The sequence below is a fragment of the Macrotis lagotis genome, chromosome 4 (genome assembly GCF_037893015.1).
Source record: "Macrotis lagotis isolate mMagLag1 chromosome 4, bilby.v1.9.chrom.fasta, whole genome shotgun sequence".
NCBI lineage: Eukaryota > Metazoa > Chordata > Mammalia > Peramelemorphia > Peramelidae > Macrotis > Macrotis lagotis.
The window spans coordinates 113,129,008-113,154,527 of NC_133661.1; the positions used below are offsets into that span (position 1 = coordinate 113,129,008).

Genomic DNA, 25,520 nt, shown 5'->3' on the forward strand with positions numbered 1-25,520 from the left:
ACCAATGGTTTCTCTCTTCAAAACAAGCTTGTTGCCCAAATCCTCCCTTCTCTACTTCCCAACTAACAAACCTACCATCCAGTGCTCTGTAAAGGCCTCCAGTAGTCTCTGAATGACAGGAGCTTCTCCTGGTAAGCGAAAAGCCTCTAGATAGAGGCGTAGAGCTTCATCTAGTCGTAAGCCTTGGAAACTGAAGGTGCTGAATAGGGGGCGGAAAGATGTTAGTTAGTTAATAATTTAGTAAGCAGCTGACTGTAGAACAAGAGATCTGTCTTTCCATGTGCCAAAGGGTTTCTAACCTCCTCTTTTCCCAGGGTAGATGAGGAAACCTCCTAATCCTTCCCACTGTATTAATAATCTAGAATATTTCTAGACCCAAAATTCTAATACTTTACATCCCTAGCCTTTCAGTTCTAGGGTGTGGGTACTTAACATGGAGTCAATAATCTTCATTTCCTCATATTTTCATAACTATATTTCAATATAATTTATTTCTTTTGCAATCTTACATATTTTATTTTATACATTCAAAAATACTATTCTGAGAAGGGATTCAGAGGCTATATCAGATTGCCAAAGGGGTCTTGGCACAAAAATGGTAAAGAATTAGTAATGTTTAAATACCACCCCTATCCAATCTGAAGCCAAGGTACTCTCATCTTTCTACTTCCAAGTGAGGCTTCAACAGATATAGGAACTGAGTGATTCTGGTCCATCCTGTACTTAAGATTGCAACACTGGGGCCCATGTGACATGGAAAGGAGTGGTAAGACACACAGAGATCACTGTCTGGGCCTCTAGCCAAAAATGAACCACTTTTCCAAATAAGAAAGTTTCATTTGAAGGTGGGAGAAGTCAGAAACCTGCTTCATCTTAGGTCAAACTGCTATTCTCTGTCTAGAAGGCTATGCTCACTATTCACTCACCCCACAAAACTCTCCAGCAGGTCAAGGTTTTTTCGGTCACTCACAAACTCCCCAATCATCTTTTTGTCCAGTCGGGGGTTCTCTCGAAGCCACTGGGCAACTTCATTGTTGTCCATGGGGATAGTCAGAAGACCCTTCTCCTGTAAGAACTGAATCCCTTTCTTTGGTTTCTGGTTGAACTGTTCTGTACCTGTGATCAGTAGCTGTGAGAAAGATTCAAGGCATTTGATCTCCTGTTTTCAAACTGGATAGAATTTAAAGTTAGGTCAGGCTCTCTTCTTATTTCCCCAAGCTGTGTCCTTCAGCTGAGTAGTAGCCCTTCTTCCCGGGATAGAAAGTTTCAAAAGTAAAGCCTTAGAAATCTTCTAATCTCTAACTTCAACTGCCTTCTCTAAAAGAAGTGGAATGAACATTCATTCCATTTACCAAATAAACATCCATGAGGGTGTGACCCCTGAAGCAGATGAAAGAGGGACCAAGAGAAAACGTCTTTGGCTCTCTAGCCTAAGCTCTTTCCCCTGGGATTTCTTAGCAGCATGACAGCCTTTAGCCCAACCTGTTTACACCTCTCCTCCCGGGATGCTGCTTGTGTTGTGCCCTTTTGACGAGAGCTGGAGATGGATGGCCATGGGGATGAGTCAGTTCTACATTTACCCAAGTATAGACAGGGACAGACAAACCAAATGTTTGTCTGGGACAAGGCAGACAATGGGGGGGGGGGCACAGAGAGGGGGAAAGAAGAGGGCAGAGGGAATAGGGTGATAGAAAGAGGATGGCAGAAGTGTTTTAAAAAAGGTTTCCATTTCATTAAGAAACTCAAAAGCACAAACATCTACATGAACTTTACTAAAGCACCAGAATAAATGTCAATTCCCTGTAGTTCCTACAATCATAGAAATGACCTACTGAACCTTCTTTGGGACCAAGATAATACCAGCAACCTTGGTTCCTACTATTTTCATCAACTCCCATTCTTCCAACTCAGTCTTTCTCTTGCCTACAAACATAGTTAAAGGCTTAGGCTTTGGCAAATAATCTAGCCCTAATTGCTGTGTTCACCCAAAGGTATCTTAAGAAATGGGAGGAAAAAAAATTAGAAAAATTAAAAAAAAAAGGGAGGAAAGCTTAAGGTAACTCAGAGTTACTTAAGTCCTAGTCAATTAATAATTTGGGAATCTAACAGGTTTCCTTCAATGATTTGGATGAGCTGCTAAATCATCTGTGAACACTTAGGACAAGGTACCCAAGGAACAATCAAACCTAATTGATTTTTATACCTTTTTCTTGTTTTTAATCTCAATCAGTTCCTGAGGATTTGGAAGGAGGCAGGAAAACCGAGGTGGCTTCCGGGGAACTTTTTTGTCAGCTAAGGAGAAAAAGAAAATAAGACCACAATAAGCTTCTCCTTCACTTCCTTTTTCTAGGCCCTAGAATTGATTTGTTCCCTAGGGAGAGCTTAAGATGCCTCTAGGACTTCCTGGTTCCCTCTGGCTTCAGATGTTTATGTTTTCTTCTAGGATCCAAATAAAACTTTTCACCATTCTTATGTAAAAACCCTTTTCTACAATCCTAAAATTTCTACTTAACTTTTCTAATGCTCAGAAAATCAATCATTTCTTCTTTCTCCCAGTTCTCACAAGTATAAGATATTCCTACACAGCTTCTTCTCCCCAGGAATTGCCTTCCTTATGGAAAATATAAAGAAGTTTTACAGTTACCCTCAGAACCATGGACAGCAACACCCTAAGGTCCTGTGCTCCCTTCCTACATGAGTCTGAAGGGATGATGATAAGCCAAAACCCATTAAGATGATTCCCAGGTTTGTTTTTTTTTCAATCAAACAAAAAACACTTTTTTCCCCCTCTCTTTGCCTTTTCTTGAGAAATCTTCTACCCAAGTAAGCCCTGTGGGACCCAACACCCACCACCTGCATCACCACCTTCCTCCAGGTCACTGCAGCCCAATTTTCCCTGCTCAGCCAGCAACTGCCCTCCCCCAGGTAGATGCAGCCCTGGGTGATCTGGGTTTGTCCCTGGGTGTTTTCCATCACTGGCTGCTTGTTCACTGCCTGTAGGTGAGAGAAAAAGTGTGAAGAATCAGAGTTCTAGGTGAATTTTTGGATGTTCTCTTTTTTGGTTGATGAAAAATTATCTGTATGAATATGGCTGTGATGTTCCTTTATTTCTTCCCACATGATGGTGAAGGAGATTGATAAAGCATGTCTGAGTAAATGAAGCAAAGACTCAACAAGTGGTTGTTAAAACATATTTGTTATAATACTACCAATGGGCCAAACATAAGCAGTCATAAGTTGGGGTAGGGAGGAAGATAGGGCTGTGTGGAGAGAAACATTCAGCACAGAAACTACTGGGAACAGTGTTCATCACTCTAGCAAGAGGCTAAAAGAATGTAATCTTGGGCTGTAACTTTCCTTGAATCCAAGATAATGTTACAACTCTTATCAAATCAGTAAACATTTATTAGATGGATGCCTACTATGTGTTGAGCAATAATAATAAAAAATGATAATAATAAGTTAACTTTTATATAGTAAAGACAGCATGGCATAGTGGATAGAGTCAGGCTGGAAACCAGAAAGAACTGAATTTAAATTCCAACTCTGATATATACTACCCTGGACAAGTAACTGACAAGTGCTACAAGAAACTCTCAAGACTGTGAATTACATAGAATTCACAGATCTAAAGAAAGAAGAATTTTCCTTACTTGGAAATTGGGAATTCTCTATATCAATGAAATCCTAGGTCTAATTTCTATCCCTATTTATATAGTAGTTTAAGGTTTGAAAAGTGATTTACGTATATTATCTTAATTTACCTGCAGATTAGAAGTACTATATTTTTTGTTTTTATGATAAATTTAATGCCAACCAATTTAACTCTAGTCAGATCATGTTATATAGTTTGATTTCATTGTGTCTGTTGTTTTTGTCTTTTAATTATCTATTTTGTAATAAAGAATCTCTGACATTTACTTGGTTGAAAAAAGGCAGAAAGATTAGGATGAGGGAAGAAAAATGTTATCTAATGATCTGCAGATGTCTGTAGTAACTTGGAGTTCAGTAAGGTGTAACAGAAATGAAAGAATCAGAGCTCCAATTGGTTTCATAGCTAAATAATCATGACTAATTATAGTTGAACTTGGAATGCAGTTTCTTCCTTAGAATGAACTTAAGTTTGATTTCATATCTTATGATAATCATGGAGTATGGCAGAATTCTTAGGAATTTTCTTTAAAAATAGTAATAAAAATTCAGCAAAGTGGGGGAGAACAGTAGAGTAGCTGCAGAAGGAAAGCAAAGAGGAACAGGGAGAATTCCACTAGACTCCAATGTCAAGAAGCTTATAGTAATCCCTAATGGGGATGCATCCCAAAGAAGTAAGACTTAAGTTCCCAATGGATACATAATGGTTTGCATCAGCTGAGTCAAAGACTACCAAAGACACAAAGTCAGAGACCTCTAGGAGAATGGGAGATGATGACTACAGCACAAACACTTTGCCTGAGGAAGTGACTCAGAGCTTCAAATCCTGAAAATATAATATTGGATAAGGTGATGGGGAAAAGGAGTTCATGCTACTGGGGCCTAGGGCTTTAAGAAAAAAAAAATGGCTTCTCACTGCTGCTGACTTCTTTAGTGCCATCCACCATCTCAGGATTGGGTTTAGTTGCCTCTTTCTTCTCTTGCTGGATGAGGTTATTCAAGACTTTGGCCTGGCAATGAGCCTCAGTACTGTCAATCACTGTCAACAGTGCATCAAGAGAGAGCAGGTGTGTTGTATAAAGCTGCCCAGAGACAGGAAAGGCATTCTGGGAAACAAACAATGAAAGCTAAGAGACCGATCCAACACACTTTCCAAGGTTCTCACTCTACATGGAGAAGAGGAACATCTTCTATATTTTAACTGCCATCAATCATATCATGTGGGTGTGGATGCACATGCATCACACACATACACACCCCTCCTACCCCCTCTAATCCTGATGCCCTAGAAAACTCTCCTTGTACCTTCTATTACCTATCCTTTCCTGTCGGTGCTATCCCCAACAAATTTCCCCTCCCCAATATTTTCCTTCTAGAGGCCTATGGAAGCCACTTCAGAAGTCCTTAGCACCTTGGACAGCAGCTTTGTGAGGTCTTCAAAGAGGTTGGAGCAGTAGTAGTCACAGTCATAGTTTATATAGAGCTCAGTCACAAAGCTGGGTATTCTCCAGAGCTGGACAATAGCCTCTAGTGCCATCTCTTTCATTTCATAAGGCATCTTAGGATTCTCCACAGTGATTATCTCCATGAGTTTTTTGATGTACATCTGGTAGCAGTCACAGATTGACAATAGGATGGAACAAAAGTAAAAAGACACAGTAGGACAGAGCAAACAATAAACAGAGGGGAAGGCACAGGTAAGCACTACACTGCTCCTCAAACCTGAGTGTCAGTGCTATGCAAACTCACCTAATAGAAACTTACCTCCTGCTCCCTAACACTTGGCCATTTTACTCAGGAAAGGAGTCTGACTTTTAACCCTTGGTTTTACACAGCCCAAACTGATTTCTTTTCAAATGATCATCTTATCAAATAAACTGATGATATGATCTAGTCTTGCTTTCTGTTCCTTCCTGTAACCTGCTTGGGCTTGAAAGGGACTGCTAAATACACAAAATAGGTCCCTCATCCCATTACAGTAGTCCCTATTTTTACAATAGCAGTCCCTTAATTCTTTTTCAGAATTGTGCCCTCACCAAGGAAAATGACAGCTATCTTATAATGAGTTCTTCCTTAGAGGGTTAATGACTCCCTTATGAATTCTTGGATCCCACCCCAGAAGGAGCAAAACCTCCAATTCCAGTGCTCTGTGTTCCTCACTCCAACAGAGCCAGATGACTCACCTCCATTTGGAATTTGAGATGCTCTCGCATGCTCTCAAAAAGCAGAAAGCACACCCGGAGGGAGGCTGCATATAAGCTTAGTCGCTCCACACTTAGCAGCTGGAGGAAAAATGTAAGAAAATCATGAAATTTCTGGCATTTGTCATTGCTTAGCCAGAATAAGGCTTCACTTCAGGACCCTGAGAGTACCTATATTGGCAATTCTCACACTTTATTCCTAGTACTGGCATTACTGTGGAAGACTAGGGAATCCTTATCCTGGGTAGGTTGGAAAATGGACAGGAAGTTCCATCCATCCTTCTCATAGATAATCCAAACTTTCCTTGGGATTATCCCTACCCCATCACCATTGGTATGAGGGATTGACACATATGTGTGAGTGAAACTTTAGTCTCCCATCCTTTCAATTATCCCCATTTTCACCTGGAATAGGTGACGGCACATCTCATCCTTGATGAGGCCTAGCAAGGTCTGGCACTGGGCCACTGGTGCAGACTCAAGGGCCACAGTCAGTAGCTGCAATCCCATGTGGATCATGACTTCTGAGTTGTGTCGGTCATGAGGGTTGGTAAGAGAGATAAGGAAGCGGAAGAGCTCACGAATACAGGGGAGGCCATAGGGAACCAATGCTGTGCCTGCAGAAGGCAAGGAGGAAAAATAACTAGTCCCTTAAAGAGTTTCTAATAATACAGAACAAATCTGGTCATATTGCTTTTTTTTCTTTCTTTTAAAATTTTTGTTTTAAGGATAGCCTGCTAAGAAGGAAAAGGGAAAGAATATATAAAGGAATGGATATGACATGAAAAACAAGGCATCAATCAAAAAATTTTAAGAGAAAAAAACCTCTGCTTTTCCATTGCTCACTCCCCACCCCAGTTTTACAGACTGCTAAACAGTTCCCTAACCATTTCAAATCCTTGATGATTAAAACAAAAATGGGAAGAGAATTTAATTTAGTTCATTAAGTAGAAATTACCTGAAGTTCTTGAGCCTCCTGAGCAGCTTAATAGAGTTTGGAGAGGTAGGGAGAGAGAAAGAGAGGGAGAAGAACCAGCTAGCAACACTCACCCTCTTTCTGGGAAGACTGTGTGAAGCGAACGCCACGGGGGTTAACGTAGTCCATGTCATGAACAGAAGCTGAATCTGAATGGTCAGCTAGAGAAGTACATTCTTCTAACACCTCAGGGATAGATTCCACAGATGTTGATTGGATCTTTTCCACCTGGGACACTTCATGCTACAGGATTATAGAATTCTCAAGATTTGGATTGGAAGTGAAAGCTCATCCAGGACAACCCTTTCATTTTACAACAGGATGGAGAGATCCAGTGAAGGCAGAGAGCTTAATCTTGAAAAGTTGAGTTCTATTTTTCTTCTTTGGAATATATATATATATATATATATATATATATATATATATATATATATATGAAGTATTAGATTTTTAATACTTTTCTAACAAAACTGTATATGAGGGAGCCAGATCTTTTGGATTTAAAGCATAAGCAGATAGCCAAGGACATCCTGGGATAGTGGAAAAGGTACTTGACTAAGAGTAGAAAGAATTTTCATCTCAGTTCTGCCACTGAGTGGTTGAGTGACCAACTTTTTTGAGCCTTAGGTTTCTCATTTAGAGATGAACTTGAGACATAACCTCTTATATCCTTTAAATCTTATAGGTTTTCCATAACTTTGAGTTTATATGATAAGACTATTATTTTTAAAAATTTCTCCATTCAACATTTATTGAGAGCCAACTACACTAAGATCCCATGTTAACTTTTTTTTTTTTTTTAGTTTTGCAAGGCAAACAGGGCCACACAGCTAGGTAATTATTAAGTGTCTGAGACTGGATTTGAACCCAGGTACTCCTGACTCCAGGGCCAGTGCTTTATCCACTACGCCACCTAGCCGCCTCCCATGTTAACTTCTGAGGGATGAAGTCTCAGGAACTTTCATGGGCTCTAGGTTCAGAACCTTCCCCAAGTAAGGCTACCAGGGTCTTGCCTGGCAACCTCACTCCCATTATTTCTGATATACAATGACTGTTCCACTCCTGTCCTTTACCAGTAAATCATGCCTTTCAGGAAATGTCATTGGAATAAAATGGTAATATTAGCTGACATCTATATAGCAGTTAGGGCAGCTAGGTGGCATAGTGGAGAGAGTCAGGAGGATTGGTCTTGGACTCTCAGCTGCTTTACCCTGGGCAAGTCTCTTAATCCTGTTTACCTCAGTTTCTTCATCTGTAAAATGAGTTGAAGGAAATGGCAAATCAGTAACCCCAAATGAGGTAAAAAAGAGTTGGACCTGATTGAACAACAAATTTAGCTCTTGTTATGTACCAGGCCCTGTGCTGAGCACTTTACAGTGATCTCATTTGATCTTCACAAACAACCCTGGGAGATATAATTATTCCCATTTTGCAATAAAGAAACAAAGGTTAAGTGATTTGCCCAGGGTTACACAGCTAGTATTTGAGGATATATTTGAATTTCAATCAGGTTTTCCTGACTCCAGGATCTGTCTACTATGCCACCAGAAGGGAGAATAGCTTCCTAAGTCCTTTTTCTCGAGCTATGGTGTGGAAAAAAATGCAAAGAACTAAAGAAATCAGCCAGTTCTTAAAGAGAAAACTGGGGGCCTTGAGAGCAACTCTACCTGGGGATCAGACTGTTCAGGAGAGCCCAGTTCACTGTTTCCAGGCACCATGGTTGTGCTGGATCCCAGGGAGCCAGCCTGCTCCAGGTCAGTAAGATCTTCCTTGGAGGTGGTCTGGGAGGAGAGGTCAAGTCCACTGTCAGTTGAGGGGCTAACAGCTGTGGAAGTGGCTTCAGAACTTGTGGAGGAGATAGGAATGGGGGCATCAATGAAGGGCACAGCACCTGCCAAAGAGAATCCCTTGGAAAATGAGCATATGCTTGAAGGGAAGAAATCCAACAATTCCAGAAGCTGTGAGAAAGTCACATCATCTTCAGTCCCTAGTCTGTGTATTGTCTCAGCAGAACAGGTATCTAGGCTTTCCCTGGGAACAAAAGACCTCAAAAAGCTACTATGCAGAGCTGCTGAAAGGTCACAGAATACTAGAGTTCACTGTTCAAATTGTACAGCACACAGGAGCTCAGAGATTTTATGCTCCATTTGATTAAAATGAACTTCATGCACATAGATTATGGTTTTTATGTCCCTAGCCCTCACTCCATCAGAGAGAAGAATGTTTTCTTCAGAGGAGTCATCACCCTATGCTATCCTGTTCAAAAGAAATTCAAAAGCCTGGAACCAAGGTATAACTTTAGTCAGAAGGAAACTTACCTGTAAAGTTGGAGGATAGGGTGGCTCCACTGGGAGGGGGCAACTCTGTGACTTTGGTGACATGCCTTGGGGGTCGTGGAGACCTCTTCTGCTTTTTCCACTTGGATGAATCACTCATGCCTCCTGCTCTCATTTTGAGCTGTAAATATTTTACCCCCATTGAATTGTCATCTGAACTAAGATTCAGTTGCTGAAAACCTCCCTCCCCTCAAAGTTCAGTGAGGAGCAGCCCCATCTGACCACAGGAAGCAGCCTAAAAGCATCCTCTCCCCAGTACCACCCACCCATGGCCAAATGAAAACCACCTAAATCAGTAGATCACAATCTCATCCTTCTTCCAAATGTACTTGCTCACATCTAACAGTTCAGTCCTGGAAGGAGGCAGCCTGGTTTCAGCCACCACTCCTAAGCCCGAAGAACTCTGGAGTCAGAAGAATATTTCCCATCCCAGACCTTTTTTGGACCACAGCTTGAGTCTACAGAGTTGGATATTAGAAGTTTCATTAGCATGTGGCCATTCCCATGCGTCACTTCCCAACCTTTCCAGCCAGTCAGACAAATTGTCTAGCACTGGGGATGGGCTTTGTTAGCTCAGTGCAGATACTGATTATACAATTCCAAGGGGATGATCAGCTTAGACAACAACTGGATCAAGGGCTTCTAGCAGAAGTTTGTGTCAGGCCATACAATGCATGGAGTGGGCATGCAGAAGGGGTCAGAAAATCCTGAGTAGTGACCACCTTGCCAGGAGTCATTCTCCAAGTCTAATGGCCCAGAACCTCAAGAACTGTTCTCTTTCAACTGTCCTGCTGAATCCACCTTGGGGAGATTCCTGAGATAGAAAGTTCTTGTACTCTACTCACTTGAGCTTTTTTTCAGAGCTCTGCACCTCTGATCCTAGACAACTGTTTCTCCTCATTTCCTGGCTGCATGGGATTGACCAATGGATCTCTTCTTAGTAAAAATGGAACAGCAATTCAACTGAGACTGAAAAGTCAGCAATTCTCCCAACCCAATGTAGTTGCTCTTGACTGAATGAGGGCACCAGTTCAACATCCCTGCCTCTTTCAGCACAATCCTGCATTCCCCCAAATCAAGTCCATCTATTTCCTTAAACATCATTCTAACCCAATGTGCTAGATTGCTGTTCTCATAGCCTCTTTTTAGTCACAGTGGTCTTCCAATTTTGCTTCCTATTGATTACCATGGAGTCCTTAGTATTGGATTTTCTAGATTTAATGATCTTCTTAAAATGAACTCACTTATTCCATCCAGGCCCATTTCTTCCCAAACCCAGATGCTTTAATAATTTTAAACTATACCCACTATGGAAATACAGCCCCAAATTGATTTATTATCTGACTGATCTTTCTCAGATTGGTCTTCCAGTTCCTTTTCCTTAGAGTCTGTCTATCAATATGACCCTTAATTTGGAGAGAAAACTTTTTCCTATTTTTCGAGACTTGAGCAGACAAGACTTTGTCCTTACCTCCTCATTCCTTCCAGATTTCATTTATCTACTTTCCCTAAGCCTTTGAACACCTGAGACTTTAGAGAATGGAATAGTGGAAAGAACATTAGATTTGGAGTTACAGTGCTGTATCATTTATATGATGTACTCAGTTTTCTTATTTATAAAATAAGAGGGATAAATTCATTAAGGATCATCAGAAGAAGTCAGAGTTCTTTAAGCTGCACAACCTGTGTTGCCAACTATGCAGTGTGCTGAAAGAGAACTAATCTTTTTGCCACCAATCTCTCAAAAGTACCAGAATTCTGGTCTACTTTTCTCCTTGCTATATTATCATCTTGCCAAAGCAGTTTGATTCCCTTGCACTGCCACAGAAAGATCATTTGCATGACACTGCCTTCTGTTGGGTGCTCTCTAGTTGCAGCTCCACCTACTTCCAGGGGCTCCTCTGATTTGTGGTTGGGATGGGTGCTAGGAGGTACTTAGTGTCATAATTATAACATCTAAGATGTGAAATAAACACCTGGTCTAAAGGAATATTCTTGGAATCTAAGAACAAAAATGTGAGAAGGTTCATTCTTAGCAAAGGGAGTATTACCAGACTGCTTTGGGGCAGGAAAGGAAAGGAAATCCTTAAGATCCCAAGGTCCCAAGATAGTGGTGATGATGCTATTCATCTCAGGATGTGGGAAATCTTAAATCATTGTGATTTTTCTGTGTTTCCAGAGGTAAGTGAGATATTTGAGAAAAAGGGCAGGGCCCAAGGTTAATAAACATGGCTACATATCAAGTCTGGCCAGTTGAAGAAGATGGTACTCAGGACTGGACAAGCATACCAGTTGGTATTCAAGAGACAACAGCATGCTGAGAAAATATATTTGTGGCCCAGGACAATACCATCAAAGTCACACATTCCTCACAGTTTCAAGTACATCTCCTCCAGTGGGAAAATTCTTAATCAAGGAATAGAAACATTATCCCTCTGGCACAAAGGGGAGAGAGGGAAACAAAGGCATAAGACAAAGTTTCTTAAACTTGGACCTATTCTCCTGATTTCATCATCCCTAAACCTTGAGAGATAGAGAGTGAATATCCAAAGACATGAGAAAGACTTGGTGGCCTGGGGCCCTCAGTATACCCTGGCACCATCCTGTTACTTCCAGCAGCCTACATTCCAGAATAACTGTTTTGATGGCACCCCAGGTGGTTCAAAGTCTGATAACTCCCCCACCTTCTTCAAACCCAGTTTAAGCAATCAGAAATAACCAGGGAACACTGCCTGGGATTCCTTTGTCAGCCAAGACAGTGAAAAGGAAAAGCAGAGAGAAAGGGAGGAGAGGAGAGGTTTCAGTCTTGAGGTCTTTCTCATTTTCCTAGTGATGTTGGTGCTTGATTCCTTGAAAGATGAGATGACATAGCAGGGCTAGCTCTTTCTCTCCAGGCCCATGCACAATTCTACTCTCTTCTCTACTAGCTCTCCTCCTGCCCCAGGCAGATTCCCAACACTGCAAAGCAACAATTGCATGCACCTTCCCCAAGCCGTGCTGTGTTACCAAGGAAAGGAAAGTTTTGTTTCACACAAAAGGACTGGGACCCAGGTGGTGCTTGCAAAAAAAGAAGAGGAAGGGGATGGAAAGGGAGAGAGAGAGACCTTGAGGTTCTTAAAGAGCAGTACCCTCTCTAACTGGTTCAGGGCTTTGGGCTGTTCCCCACTACTTAGTTCCAGTTTGTTGAGGAGACATGGAGAAATCTGTGAAAGACAGGCAAATGCACGGTTTTAACAAAGTGAAATCAATGTAGAGACACAGCAATAGGACCCAGGGCATATTGTGGGCAGGGAAGGGCATGCACCAAATAGATGGTCATTGCTGTCCAGGCCTGACAGGCAGTCTCATGAGGCTGAGAGTTGGCATTATTATTCTTGGGTTCCCTTTAGAAACCTGTGTGTGAATTCTGGGAAGTCCAGTTTCTCAGGTCTAAGCAGCAGAAGGTCAGGTGTCTGATGACCTGCTAACCCCCTGACAGGCCAGATACTTCTGAACTTTCCAGAGGGGAGGGCATAAGTCCAACAACATAATGAGGTCCATCTTCATCTGGCATGAAGCACTCAGCCTTATGGAGGTCTAGCAATTTTCATTTCTGCCCACACACCATTCCAGAATGACCTTTAAAATGTTCAAAAGAATTCTGAAGGGATCACCTTCCTACTTTATGGAAGGAGAACCACAGATCTTAAGCCCTTGCCAGTACTGGAAATACAAATGGGTCAGAAAGGAAGAGCAAGTAAGGGAGAAGCAACTAGGGTAGCCAAGTTTTTATGTGACATTCAGAGCCTGGATGAGTTTGATAGCTAGTCTTAGACTCTAAGCAGATCTTCACAAACAAAAGCACTTCTCTACAGAATAAAATTGTTCCAAGAAAATATCTGGTGCACAGATGAGGGGAAAGGAAAGCTAGGCAGAAGTAAAGGCATGAGTCAAGTCCCAGACAATACCTTCTTCATATTTGTCCCTATATAGTTCTTCGGTTCTTCTTTAAACTGAGGTAACCTGTAAAATAGAAAGCCCAGAAAAAATGCAAAGATTAGTAGGGTAAAAGGACCCAGTGTTGTCCTAGGTCATCGCCTGCCTTGATCCCCAGAAGAGACTGAGAAGAAGAGCAGGCTGAAGGTTCCATAAACCTCTACTCCATCCAATACAAATGGGCATGTGCCCTATAACTAATTAAGGTAGTATGGTTATCTTGGGAAAAGGACTAGACTAGAAGTTTGAGCTAGAAGTTAATTCCTTGTGTGTCTTCAAGTTATTTCACTTTTCTAGGGCACTTCTTAGTGCTGTCATCTGTAAAATGAGAGGTTGGACTAAATGAATTCACTCTGTCTTTAATGTCATATGCTTCTATGGTTGGGGGACTACAACAGCACAGCTGAAACCATCTTGAGAATTGGGATGTGTTTGGTACAGGTACTTCCAGTCATGGAATCAAGAAGAGTCAATGTCCTGGGATCTCAAAGGGCCTTCTTTCCCCAAACTAATTCATTCAGTCACTCATTTAAATAAGTGTTTATTAAGTGCCTACTAAGCACTACTGCCCCACGGGAGTACATAAATACTTAATTACAAAATACTAGACATACAATATATGTACACAGTTTTGTCTTGTTGTGGCACTAACCACTCAAAGATAAGGAAAGGCCTCATCAACTGAAAGGAGTAGGAAAGCTCTTATGGAGGAAAGGGACCCTGAGTTAAGCCTTGAAGGAAACTGGGGATTTTCACAGGTAAAGGCAAGGAGAAAGGGCATTCTGGACATGAAAAACAGACTTTGCAAAAGCCCTAGAACCAGGAAGAGAATGCTGTATAAGGGGAATTACAAATAGGTACGTCTGGCTGGAATTTACAGTGTCTGTGGTATAATAATGTGAACCAGTCTAGAAAGAAGGGCTGAGAGACAGTGTGAAAGGATAAATAGAGGGGGTTATATTTTATCCTAGAAGTATTGGATAGACTCTGAAATTTCTTAAGCAAAAGAATGATGCTTTTAGAAATCAAAAGTCCTTCTGTTTCCTGACCTAATTTATGCTAGTATACACCTGATTGGGTTGGAGTTATGTGACAGATGACATGAGAGTCATATCCCAATGAGATGCAGGGTCTTGAGAATATAATGGGGAGAAAAGGGGAGAATACTCAAGTTGGGATTGATGATCCTAGATCCTTTCCTTCATAGTAGGTCTAGAAATATTGCCCAATCATTATTATCCACTGATTCAGGAAGGACAAGAATATACCAAATAAAACCAATCTCCTTAGCTCCCCCCAAGTTACAATTACTAAGAAGAGCTATAGAAAGGAGACTACTCTGTCAGCAAGGATTCCTGGGCCATTAACTAGGGACCTGGGGAAGCCTGGCGAAGAATGTCTTGTCCTTTTCCCTTAGAAATCAGAATAAGGTCTGAGAGCCTTCTCCTCTCCTGTTCATTTCCCTCAATGGACAGCCTTTCCCAGCTGTTACCTATAGAGAAACAGACATTGTCCTGGGAAGCAGAATCATCTCCATCTGTCCAGATCAAATAAAACCCTCCCTTTCCTTGTAAGTCAGGCCAGTTCTTTACTCCCTCTTCTCTGTAACCCTAAGCTCAATTCAAGTGGCATCTGATGTGGCTGTAAGGCTAGCTGGGTCCCTTAAGTGGCTGTGGAAAAGCAGGCAGGCTCAGGGGGCCGGGGCAGCCCAGCCGAGGCAAACATGAGCAGGTTTACCTTGTGAAGAGCAGCTGCACCATGTCGACGAGAGTGTGCTCTGCGGATTTTCTCAATAACTCTGCACAGACAAAAACAAATAACACAGGTGTCATTACTTGCTGTGCTATTATCAGGAGGCTTCTCTGAGCAGACTCCCCTCCAAACCTTGTTTACAAAGGATTACACCAAACTTATTAAAACCAGCTCCAGTGCAGCCTTGTAGCCATGTCATAGCTCAACCACAAGGTGGCAGCACTGAGTCATGGGAAAATAAAAGTTGGAGAAACATGGATAACCTTTACTCCACCTTGAACCTTACTCCATTCCACAGTTGACCTGAGGGGCAAGAAGCAACTCAAGAAACCTTGAAGGTGACCAGTGGCTTGGCAAAATATGGTGTGGGATCCATCCAGATTCCTTTCTCTGTTTATCAAAGGATCTGAGGCCTTTTGCCAAGGTCAGGATAAATGTCTCTGGTTGGCCTCAGCTATACCAAAAATGAAATTAGAAGAGCCTTGAATCCTTGTTCTTTCAAGATTTGGTTTGACAAGTCACTATATGTAAAATTCTATATGTAAAACACCTTATAGTGTTATAGAAATGCCAGCAACTATTAATTAGTCTCAATGGAACTGATCAGAGGTCCTAGCCAGACACAAGGATGAGTTAACATGCTTTACCTACCACTGAGCCTCATCTCAAAGCAGATCCGGAAGCAAGACTGCATAATCTCACAAACAGATTCGTTGGTCAGATGGGCACCCACAGGGGTTAGCAGCAGAGTTCGGAGAACCTGAAAGGAGAATGGATATTCCAAGAAGATAATAGTCAGATGTGCTGTGAAGGATTCAGAAGTTGCTCTCAACCAACCTTCCTCTGAGGTAACAGGATATATATGGTCTAAGAAGAGATTATAGATCACAGCTCTAGAGCCGGAAGGGACCATAGAATCATCTAGTCCAACCATCTCATTTTTATGGATGAGGAAGTGGGTCTAAAGAGCCCCGGTATCATTTTGTTAGAATTCCAAGGACCTTTCACAGAAACAATTTCTCTGTTTTGTGACCTAATAAGTCCATTAGTCCATTTTATGATCTAATAAATCTCTTTTGTGACCCTCCTCTTCAGATGGGCAGCATAGGTCCGGCTTGTCAGATCTAAAATGTATTAAGGGCTTCCAGCCCTCGAAATCAATTTATTAAAATTTATCAAAAAAGCTTTTACTTTGGGTACCTGAGCTGCCTGTTTGAAAATGAAGTGGCTCACTAAGCTTTTCAAAGAGTCAAAACAGCCCTCTCCCACCCACAGTCCTGAGTAACTGGATCTGGCGGAACTAGCTCTTGGTTATTAGCCTAATTATTCTCTCCTTTAACTTACCTGAAGGATTTTCATCAGGACAACCTCATCACTGGCAGGATCTGTGCCCACAAACCGAGCATGAGTAACGGCATCTGCCATATTCTCCATTCCTTCTGCTGTGCCCTCATGAGTGGGATCTGCTCCACCAACAAAGGAGAGATTGAGTGAAGCAATGGACAAAAGTATAGCCATTTATGTTAGGGGCTGTGTCTCTCTATAAGTCTAACTTTGTTTTTCTTTTCTGGCTTCCTCTGGAAATTTCTGCCTATGAATACTGCCATGGATTAGGTGCCCCTGGATGGACAAGCTTCAATATGTAGAACTATTTCTTTTAGCCAGGAAAGGCTGAATGAAGCTCGGAACTCCTGTTTTGGGTCTCTCCCAGGAAAAGAAATGAGTAAGGACTAAGTTAAGGATGCCAAGTCTGTAGCCTTTTCCTTTACATCTTTCAACACAGCTTTTTCTCAGGCTCTTTCTGGAGCTTCAAGCCCAGGCACAGCTGAGGCTGGGAAGGTTGGAAGGTGGCCTGGACAGAAAATGCTGCCAGTAATCATATCTGATGCCACACAGTAGTTCCCATCCCCTGGCTTTGGTTTCAATCTCCTTTAGTACAACACTGCACTGAGTGTGATTCTTATTGTCATATTAACTAAACAGGTATGAGAAGGGAACAAAGACAAAACAAAGTTAAGATGCAGCTAATGGGGGCACCTAGGTGGTACAATGGATAAAGTACCCACCCTGGGGTCAGGAGGACCCAAGTTCAAATCTGACCTCAGACACTTAATAATTGCCTAGCTGTGTGACCTTGGGAAAGTCACTTAATCCCACTGCCTTAAAGAAATTTTAAAAATTCATTAAAAAAAAAGATGTAGCTAATTGGGAGGGGTGGAAGAGAGCAGGATCCTCTGGTTATGTTCAGAGGATAAAGTAGTAGTTTGACCAAGACCCAGGATAATCAGTTCTATGACACCTCACTTCCCTTCAGTGTCTCTTTCATTTCCATGCTAAACATAGGGAAATAAGTAAAGGAAAATTGTCATCATGAGGGCAAAGTGTTGCCCTGTTGCAAAAAGTTTCATGGACCCACTCTAAGTTCTAGCAATATTCTGACCATAAGAATTTCTAACAGGCATCTGGGTAGATGACCTTTGTTAGAGATCTCCCTAAGCACAGGGAATGGCCAATTATAGGCCAGAGAAGGGGATATCTTTCATGCCAGCACATGGGCTGCTGGAATTATGATCTTTACTGGTCACCTCAACTCTCCATGTCCCTAGGCCTGAATTACTATTGAGCATCCTTTTGTCCAATTCTCTTAGAACCTATATCCAGACCTCATTCTCCTACTAGGAACTTGGTTTCATTTTAGCTCTATGTGATGCTCAAGATTAATAACCATAGTGAAAACTAACTATTCAATGCTTATTCTGTGCCAGACATTGTACTAAGCACTACACAATTATTATCTTATTTGATCCTCACAACAATTTTTGGAGGTAGGTGCTATTCTTTCCATTTTACAGATGGGAAAATTTGAGTAAAACACTAAGTGACTTGACCAGGGTCCCACAGCTATTAAATGTTTTAGTCTGGATTTGAAAACTGGTGTTCCTCAGATCATTGAAGGGAGAGGGGATTGATAAGAAGAGAAGGGGAAGAATGTGTGTGTGTGGGGGGGGGGGGGGAGGGAGACTGATTTCCTTTATATGTCACTTTAGCAAAACTCCCTTCTTACCTTCTTTAGCTCTGATGCCCAAGCCTGAATAAAATATTAATTTTTCCAAAAAGTCATATAAGAGTGAAAGGGCTTCAGCATCACTGTAAGAGGTTCACCAAGCTGGAATGCAACCATCAGTATAAATCTCAAACCAGGAGATATGTGGAGCCAAACAAAAGGCTGGGACCAATCCAGAAACTGTTATATGTAATAAAATTGCAGGCCAAACAAAAAAGTCCATTGGGTTCCCACATGAGCAGGTGGGAGGCCTATTCTGCCATTTAGGACTTCCCTTAGTCATCCTAACTTCTTCCAGCACTTTTGCTTATCATTGCCCCCAACCCACTCAGGGCTAGACTGGCAAAGGAATGAAATTCAGGTTGGATCTCACGAAAAACTGTTGTTTCTTCATATCCATTGCCACTTTTGCCCTCACTCATGGCTCTGAATTCCCACCCCACCCCCACTATTATACTCATTTCAACCATATTTAGCAAAACTTTTCTTTGCACAATTAAAAACCACCTTTATGGTCCTAGAGGCTAGAATGGCCTGACAAAGCCTTGAACAGCTTGCTGACCAAGGAAAGCTGGAGAGTAGAAAGATCATCAGAAGACAGTGAGAGATGGTACAAATAAGCAGTCAGAAGCTGTACAGAAGAATAGCCTGCAGGTGGTGCTGAGGGCAAAGAAGGAGCCTTCTGGGCACAAATTATTGTGGAGAAGGGGTCTAAGTAAGATAAGGGCCAGAATATGAAAGGGAAGCTGATGCTTCTGGAACACACCTAAGGAGGTGCCAGCAGCATCCCTACTCATTTTTATACTCCTCCTCTCTAAGAGTATTTTCCATTCTAGTTGGCTGGACCTTTTCCTGTAGTCCTATCTACATGGACACGAAGGAAGATATCTTTATTGTTTTTCTAGATGCTCAATCCCTGAGCATGGACTAAGGACATGAGAGAAAGAAGAAAACATCTTGAGGTAACAAATCTAAAGATTTAGAGGAATTCAATAAACACATATAAGTGAAAGGCATTTTTTAATTCTTATTGGCAAAGGACCAAGTGTCTGAGTGTTCTAGCCCCTTCACTTCTCCCATTACTTGGCACTGAACAATAACTTTGTTTTTTATCAGAAGGTGGGAGTATGGAGCAAGATGTCTCTCATTAAAAAAGAGGATCTAGGATCTTACCTATGAGTGAGTATGACAGAAATTTGTTGACAGAGGTGAGTGCTAGTCCAGTGATGGGACCAGTGGTGTCTTCAGAGCGAATAACTTCCAGGAATGGTCGAAGGAACACATTGGGCTCAATCTCAGACAGATCTGTAAAGGAAGAAGTGAGTCAATGAAGAGATACTACTTGATAGGCTTTTCCTTCTGCCCATAAAGAGAACCTTCTTGTCATTATACATGGTCAAAGCCCACTGACTCATGATTGGTCAATGAAAGATCAGATCCTTGAATTCTCTGGTGACTTTCGTTTTTCATTTCTTCCTCTACTTCCACATCCCCAGCAGATCTTGGCAACTTGGACAAGAGTAGCCAGCTGCTATTTAGTTAAGGAAGACCAAGCCTGGGGTGCTGACCAGAATAAGTCCTTTAACTGTGTCTTCAGCCTTTAAGGTCAAAGTGGTCTGTCTGTCTGATCAAAGCAGGCCTACCTTCTGAGACTTGCAGCGATTTAACGAAGAAGGAAAGAATGGATGGAAAGGGTAGAGTTATATGCATTTCCCACTCATTAACTTGGTATTTATAATCTGTGAAGTCCCTGACCTGAGAATCCAATAATCACAGAATCTCCAAGTTAGAGGGATGGTTCTCAGAAGACATTCAGCTTATCATGTACACCCTCAACTGAACATGAATTTCCTCTGCCATATCACCAACTCAACATTTACTTGAAAACCTTTACTAAAGGGGTACTCACTAACTGCTTTGGGACTCAATTTTATTTTTAGAAACCTGAGGTATGAAGTTTTTCCTTTTGATGAATCTAAATCTGCCTCTCTGCAACTTTCACCTACTATTCCTAGTTTTGCCTTCTGAGAGCAAAACCAAATCCAAATCCTTCTATAAAATAGCTCTTCAAATACCTAAAGAAAGTTATCATGTCTCTTAAGGCCTCCCTTTCCAAGAAAACAATATCTCTAATTCCTACAGCTAATATTAATATGATCTTCATTTTCCTCACTATCCTGGATTACCCTCTTCTAAATTTTCTCTTGATTGACAATGCTTCCTCAAAAATGTGACCTCTAAAATTGAAAGCAATATTCCAGATGAGGCTATACTGTGTCTCTTGTGTTTTTTCTTGTAAAATGTATTTTTTAATTGCTACTGTTGTTTTAATCACCTAGTTATACCCCTGTATCTTTCTCCATCTTCTTCCCTAGAAAACAATCTTCAAATAACAAATTTTTCAAAAGAATGAGAAAAAAAATTCAGCAATATTGATCAATAGATCAAAAAATACCTGATACCACATGCAGTGTTCACAACCCTTCTATTAATGCAGCCATGATCAATTTGACTTTTTTAACTGCCATGTCACACTGTTTAGCTTGTTCTCCATTAAACCTGAGATTTTAAAAATATAATCTTATTTTTATTGACTCTTATGTTTTTCTATTACATTCATTTCCAAATATATCACTTGATTTTATCCTATTCAGGAAACAATCTATTAACAAAGATTGAAAAAAGAAAATGGACAAAAAAAAAATCAGTTCAAGAAAGTTAAAACAACTGACTGTACACATAATATTTCATATCCAGGACAGCTAGGTGGGAACACTGGCCCTGAAGTCAGGAGGATCTGAGTTTGCATCCAGCCTCAGACACTCAAAAATTATCTAGCTATGTGACCTTGGGAAGTTACTTAGCCCCACTGCCTTGCAAATATACATATATATATATATATATATATATATATATGTATATATATTTCATATCCACAGTCTTCTGCCTCTGCAATGAAAGGAGAGATGAATTTTCTCTTTTCCAGGACCAAGTTTGGTAATTATAATTTTACAATGTTCAGAGATTTCTCCCTACAAATTATGGAGTTATCACACCATCCCCACTCTTCCTCATTTTGTACTTGGCATAGCTGATTTTTAAAACTAAAGTGATGGATTTTACATTTATCCTTATTACATTTTATCTTATTAGATTTGGCTTAAGAGTCTTCAAGATCTCTCTCTCTGGATTCTGACTTTGTCCCACAGTGTAACAATATTATCCCTCTCAGCTTCAAGTCTTCTGCAAATGATAGGACAATGCATGGGGCTATTCTCTCAATAAGTCTTTGAGAAAAGAAGACTATACAATTTCTATTTAGACTGTCTGTAAAAACATAACAGACCTCAAGATTGATGAAGGTTTTACCACTGACCCAAAGTCCTTTCCTGACAGAGCCTTTCCAAATCTATATCCAAGGTGTCAACTCTGGCCTCTTCTTCTAATTAATTAATTAATTAATCGATCAATTAAGGTTTTTTTTAACAAGGCAAATAGGGTTAAGTGGCTTGCCCAAGGCCACACAGCTAGGTAATTATTAAGTGTCTGAGGCTGGATTTGAAACCAGGTACTCCTAACTCCAGGGCCAATGCTTTATCCACTGCGCCACCTAGCCGCCCCTCTCTTTGTTTTTTTAAACTAAAAGAAAGATTTTATTTGAGTTTTACAATTTTCCCCCTAATCTTGATTCCCTCTCCCCAACCCCCACAGAAGGCAGTCTGTTAGTCTTTACATTGTTTCCATGGTATACATTGATCTAAGTTGAATGTGATGAGAGAGAAAAATCATATCCTTAAGGAAGAAAAATGATATATTAAGAGATAGCAAAATTACATAAGATAACTTTTTTTTTTAAAGGTAACAGTCTTTGGTCTTTGTTCAAACTCCACAATTCTTTCTCTGGATCCAGATGGTATTCTCTACTGCAGATAGCCCAAAATTGTGCCTGATTGTTGCACTGATGGAATGAGCAAGTCAATCAAGGTTGATCATCACCCCCATGTTGTTAGAGTGTATAATGTTCTTTTGGTTCTGCTCATCTGGCTCAGCATCAGTTCATGCAAATCCTTTGATTTTACAAATGTTTTAAACAAGTCTGAAGATGTGGAAGTGTCTGAAAGGACAACTCCACAATTGCTACAGACTAAAGGAAGTTGAGTTTCTTGGCTATAATCACTCCCAAGAAGGAAGATCTTTCCTCCTCCCACCCTTTTACCCCCGTCTTCATTGTATAAACATTCCCTGGGTTCTGTTGCTCCTCAGATTAAGGCTTTAGTTAACTGGCAGTTCCCAAATTACCAAGGTTGACTCTACAGAAATTGCATCAGCTGTATAAAATCTGGTTGTTTTTCCCATAACTTCCATTTAAATTTTGAAGCCCTAAAAAAAACTCTTTTTAGTGGGGGAAAATGGATTTTCACAGGACTAATATATACAGAATATGACAATTTAAAAACCTATATAACTTAATTTGTTCAAAAATATTTTAAATAGAGAAAGGAAGGTCAGACAAGGGAAAACCTAGAAAACTTATGGGTAAAAATGTTACTTATGTTTTTTTTTCTTCAGGAAAACTCAAAAAAATTCTCAGAAAAAGAAACAAAGAACATTGTCACAATTTTCAAGTTCACATCTCTATAGAAACCTCTCTCCACACTTTGATCTATCCTGAGGACACTAATACTTTTATTGCCACCCCTCATTGAGAAGGTATAGAATTAGTTGGAAAGAACAGTTCCAGATAGGGCTACTTCTTTTAAGAAGTAGCAAGTGATGCAAGGGGCTGAGATTGGATGGCCTGTCTGGGACCATAGGGCCAGGTGGATGCTGGGCCTAAGGGGTGGTATGTGGGCTTGGGGCCTCTTGGTCCCAGGGCTGGGGATCTGATTGCTGCACCACTCAGCTACCCTACAGCACATTTAAGAAGAGGGACAGAGTAAAAGGAGAGAGAAAATATAGAATATGGTAGTGGGGGAGTATGAATGGAGGGAGTTGTGACCAGTAATGGCAGTGGTGGAAAAATATGAAAGTAGCTTTTGTGATGGACTTATCATGAAGAATATGATCCACCTGCAAAGACTGAAACACAATAATAATAATAATAATAATAATAATTATAATTATTATTTGGGGGGGTTGCCTGGGGCTGCACAGCTGGGTGATTGTTGGGTGTCTGAGGCCAGATTTAGACCTGGGTGCTCCTGGCTCCAGGGCCAGTGCTCTGTCCACTGTGCCACCTGGCCATCACTACTATTATTATTATTTTATTTTTATTTTGGGTTTTTTTTTGTTTTGTTTTTTGCAGGGCTGTGGGGTTGGGGTGGCTTGCCCAGAGTCACACAGCTGGGTGATTGTTGAGTGTCTGGGGCTGGATTTGGGCTCGGGTGCTCCTGGCTCCAGAGCCGGTGCTCCATTCACTGCGCCACCTGGCTGCACCTATTATTATTATTATTATTATTTTTAATTTTAATTTTTTCTCTTTCCTTTATTGCTCATGCAGGTTTATATTTTCTTCAGGGGGGGTCTTGTTTACTCTTAAACAAGAATATTTTAGTAATGTATAAAAAAACATCATTTGTACTTATTGGTCAAATGAAATGATACCCATAAAAGTGTTTTTCATCCTGCAAAAAAAATCCCATGTTTAGTAGTAAAAAATAGATTACTTTATATATTGAAAAAAAGAACTTCAGATTGCTGTAATTTGCTTGTTGCAATAATCTGTATACAGTGTCACAAGAAAACTTGGAGTGGTCTTAGAGAGCACAATAATAAATGTTTGTTGTTTTCAAAAAAGAAAGTAGCAAGTGAGACTAAACAACCTTAGAATGAGGAAGACACTCAAGAAGAGACTTATACAAAGACTACAGCAAGAGCCCAAAGAAGGTCTAGAAGTGCCTAAATGAATATACATGATGTGCTTCCAGACTCATTCATATAGAATGACGAGCTTAAAACAGGTAGCATCTAAATAAAATTCTAATGAATTATATGTCAAATGAGGGGGTTGGCTCAGATTACTTCTCTTTCAGCTCTAAGCCTATGTAAGTTTAGAAATAGCAATAAGATGTCTGCTCCTTAAAAGTAAATACAAGTTAAAAACCACTAGAGTTGGCTCCTTTAAAAAGGCAGTTATGAAAAAAAAAGGCAGTTATAGTAATGTTTATTAGTTTTGTCTGACTTTTTGTGACCTATGGACCAGAGCATGCCAGACCCTTTTATCCTCCACTATTCTAAGTCTGTTCAAGGCATGTTCACTGTTTTTATATTATCTATCTCATCTTCTGCCATCTCCTTTTCCTTTTCCTTTCAATATTTTCCAACATCAGAGTCTTTTCCAATGAGTCCTGACTTCTCATTATGTGTCCAAAATATTTAAACTTCAGCTTCAGTATTGACCTTCCAGTGAATAGCTTCTATTAATTTAAGTATTGACTAATTGACCTCCCTCCTATCTGAGGAACTCTCAAGTCTTCTCCAGCACTACAATTTGAAAGTGTAGATTTTGTGGGGCTCAGATTTTTCTTATAGTCCAACTCTCACAGCCATACATTTCTACTGGAAAAACCATGAATTTTTTCTTCCAGAATCCAATAGTGCTGTCTCATATCTAACTGTTGGTAAAAGTGCTGTTTTTACAAACATAAATGAGTTAGAAGTAGACTCTGTAGTTGTCAGGTTATGAAAAACAAAACAAACAAAAAATTCACTTACTGAGGAGTGCCTACTGAATACTACAAAGGAACAGGAGACTGGTCCCTTCCTCAAACCTATGAAGGAAGGGACTCTTATGGGAGAAATGAAATGGAGAAGTGAAACCTCCTGAAAAGTCTGATGTGAGAATTTGGAAGTCAAACTTATATCCTTGTTGAAATTTGGATCTGTGAGAAGGGCCACCTAAAACAATTAGCATATAATACACTGCTGACCATCCACTTCAGAAGTATTATATTATATATAGCATGATAAAGCTGAATGAAGTCTTAAGAGATATTTCTAATATTGCTGAGTAAAATGAGGCCCAGAATGACTGTGTACTCAATCACAAAAGATATTAGTGTCAAAGTGAGGACTAGAATTCAAGCCTGACTGTCACCTAGTTGAATTTTTTTTTTATTTTTAGGTTTTTTGCAAGGCAAATGGAGTTAAGTGGTTTGCCCAAGGCCACACAGTTAGGTAATTATTAAGTGTCTGAGGCTGGATTTGAACTCAGGTACTCCTGACTCCAGGGCCGGTGCTTTAGCCCCTGTGCCATCTAGCTACCCCCTCAATGTCACTGTTAATGTGTACAATATTCTCCTGGTACTACCCATTTCACTCAGCATCAGTTCATATTAAGTCTTTGCAGATTTTTCTAAAATCCACCTGTTCATTATTTTTTACATAACAATAGTATTCTACCACATTCATATATCACAATTTGTTTAGCCATTCCCCAATTGATGGGCATCCTCTAATTTCCAATTCTTTACCACTGCAAAAAAGAGCTGCTATAAATATTTTTATACATGTAAGTCTTTTTCTCTTTTTTATGATCTCTTTGGGATACAAACCTAATAGCGGTA

The 25,520-nt window shown here is 40.5% G+C and overlaps 1 protein-coding gene across 6 annotated transcripts in view; it reads right to left on the minus strand.

The window, feature by feature from the left end:
* GBF1 (golgi brefeldin A resistant guanine nucleotide exchange factor 1) overlaps nt 1-25,520 on the minus strand; it is a 125,217-nt gene that overhangs the window by 12,726 nt on the left and 86,971 nt on the right. For 2 of the 6 annotated variants that reach the window (XM_074233833.1, XM_074233832.1), the window contains exons 4-20: nt 19,129-19,260; nt 16,236-16,354; nt 15,543-15,651; nt 14,877-14,937; nt 13,112-13,166; nt 12,269-12,367; nt 9,147-9,285; nt 8,496-8,719; nt 6,903-7,071; nt 6,258-6,469; nt 5,835-5,933; nt 5,063-5,257; nt 4,568-4,757; nt 2,851-2,994; nt 2,204-2,292; nt 927-1,129; nt 76-199 (exon numbers count right to left, since the gene is read on the minus strand). In XM_074233833.1, coding sequence (XP_074089934.1) covers nt 76-199; nt 927-1,129; nt 2,204-2,292; nt 2,851-2,994; nt 4,568-4,757; nt 5,063-5,257; nt 5,835-5,933; nt 6,258-6,469; nt 6,903-7,071; nt 8,496-8,719; nt 9,147-9,285; nt 12,269-12,367; nt 13,112-13,166; nt 14,877-14,937; nt 15,543-15,651; nt 16,236-16,354; nt 19,129-19,260 — 2,363 coding nt within the window. The remainder of the gene's footprint in view (nt 1-75; nt 200-926; nt 1,130-2,203; nt 2,293-2,850; nt 2,995-4,567; nt 4,758-5,062; nt 5,258-5,834; nt 5,934-6,257; nt 6,470-6,902; nt 7,072-8,495; nt 8,720-9,146; nt 9,286-12,268; nt 12,368-13,111; nt 13,167-14,876; nt 14,938-15,542; nt 15,652-16,235; nt 16,355-19,128; nt 19,261-25,520) is intronic. The other 4 variants (XM_074233837.1, XM_074233836.1, XM_074233835.1 and 1 more) reach the window with 3 other exon arrangements.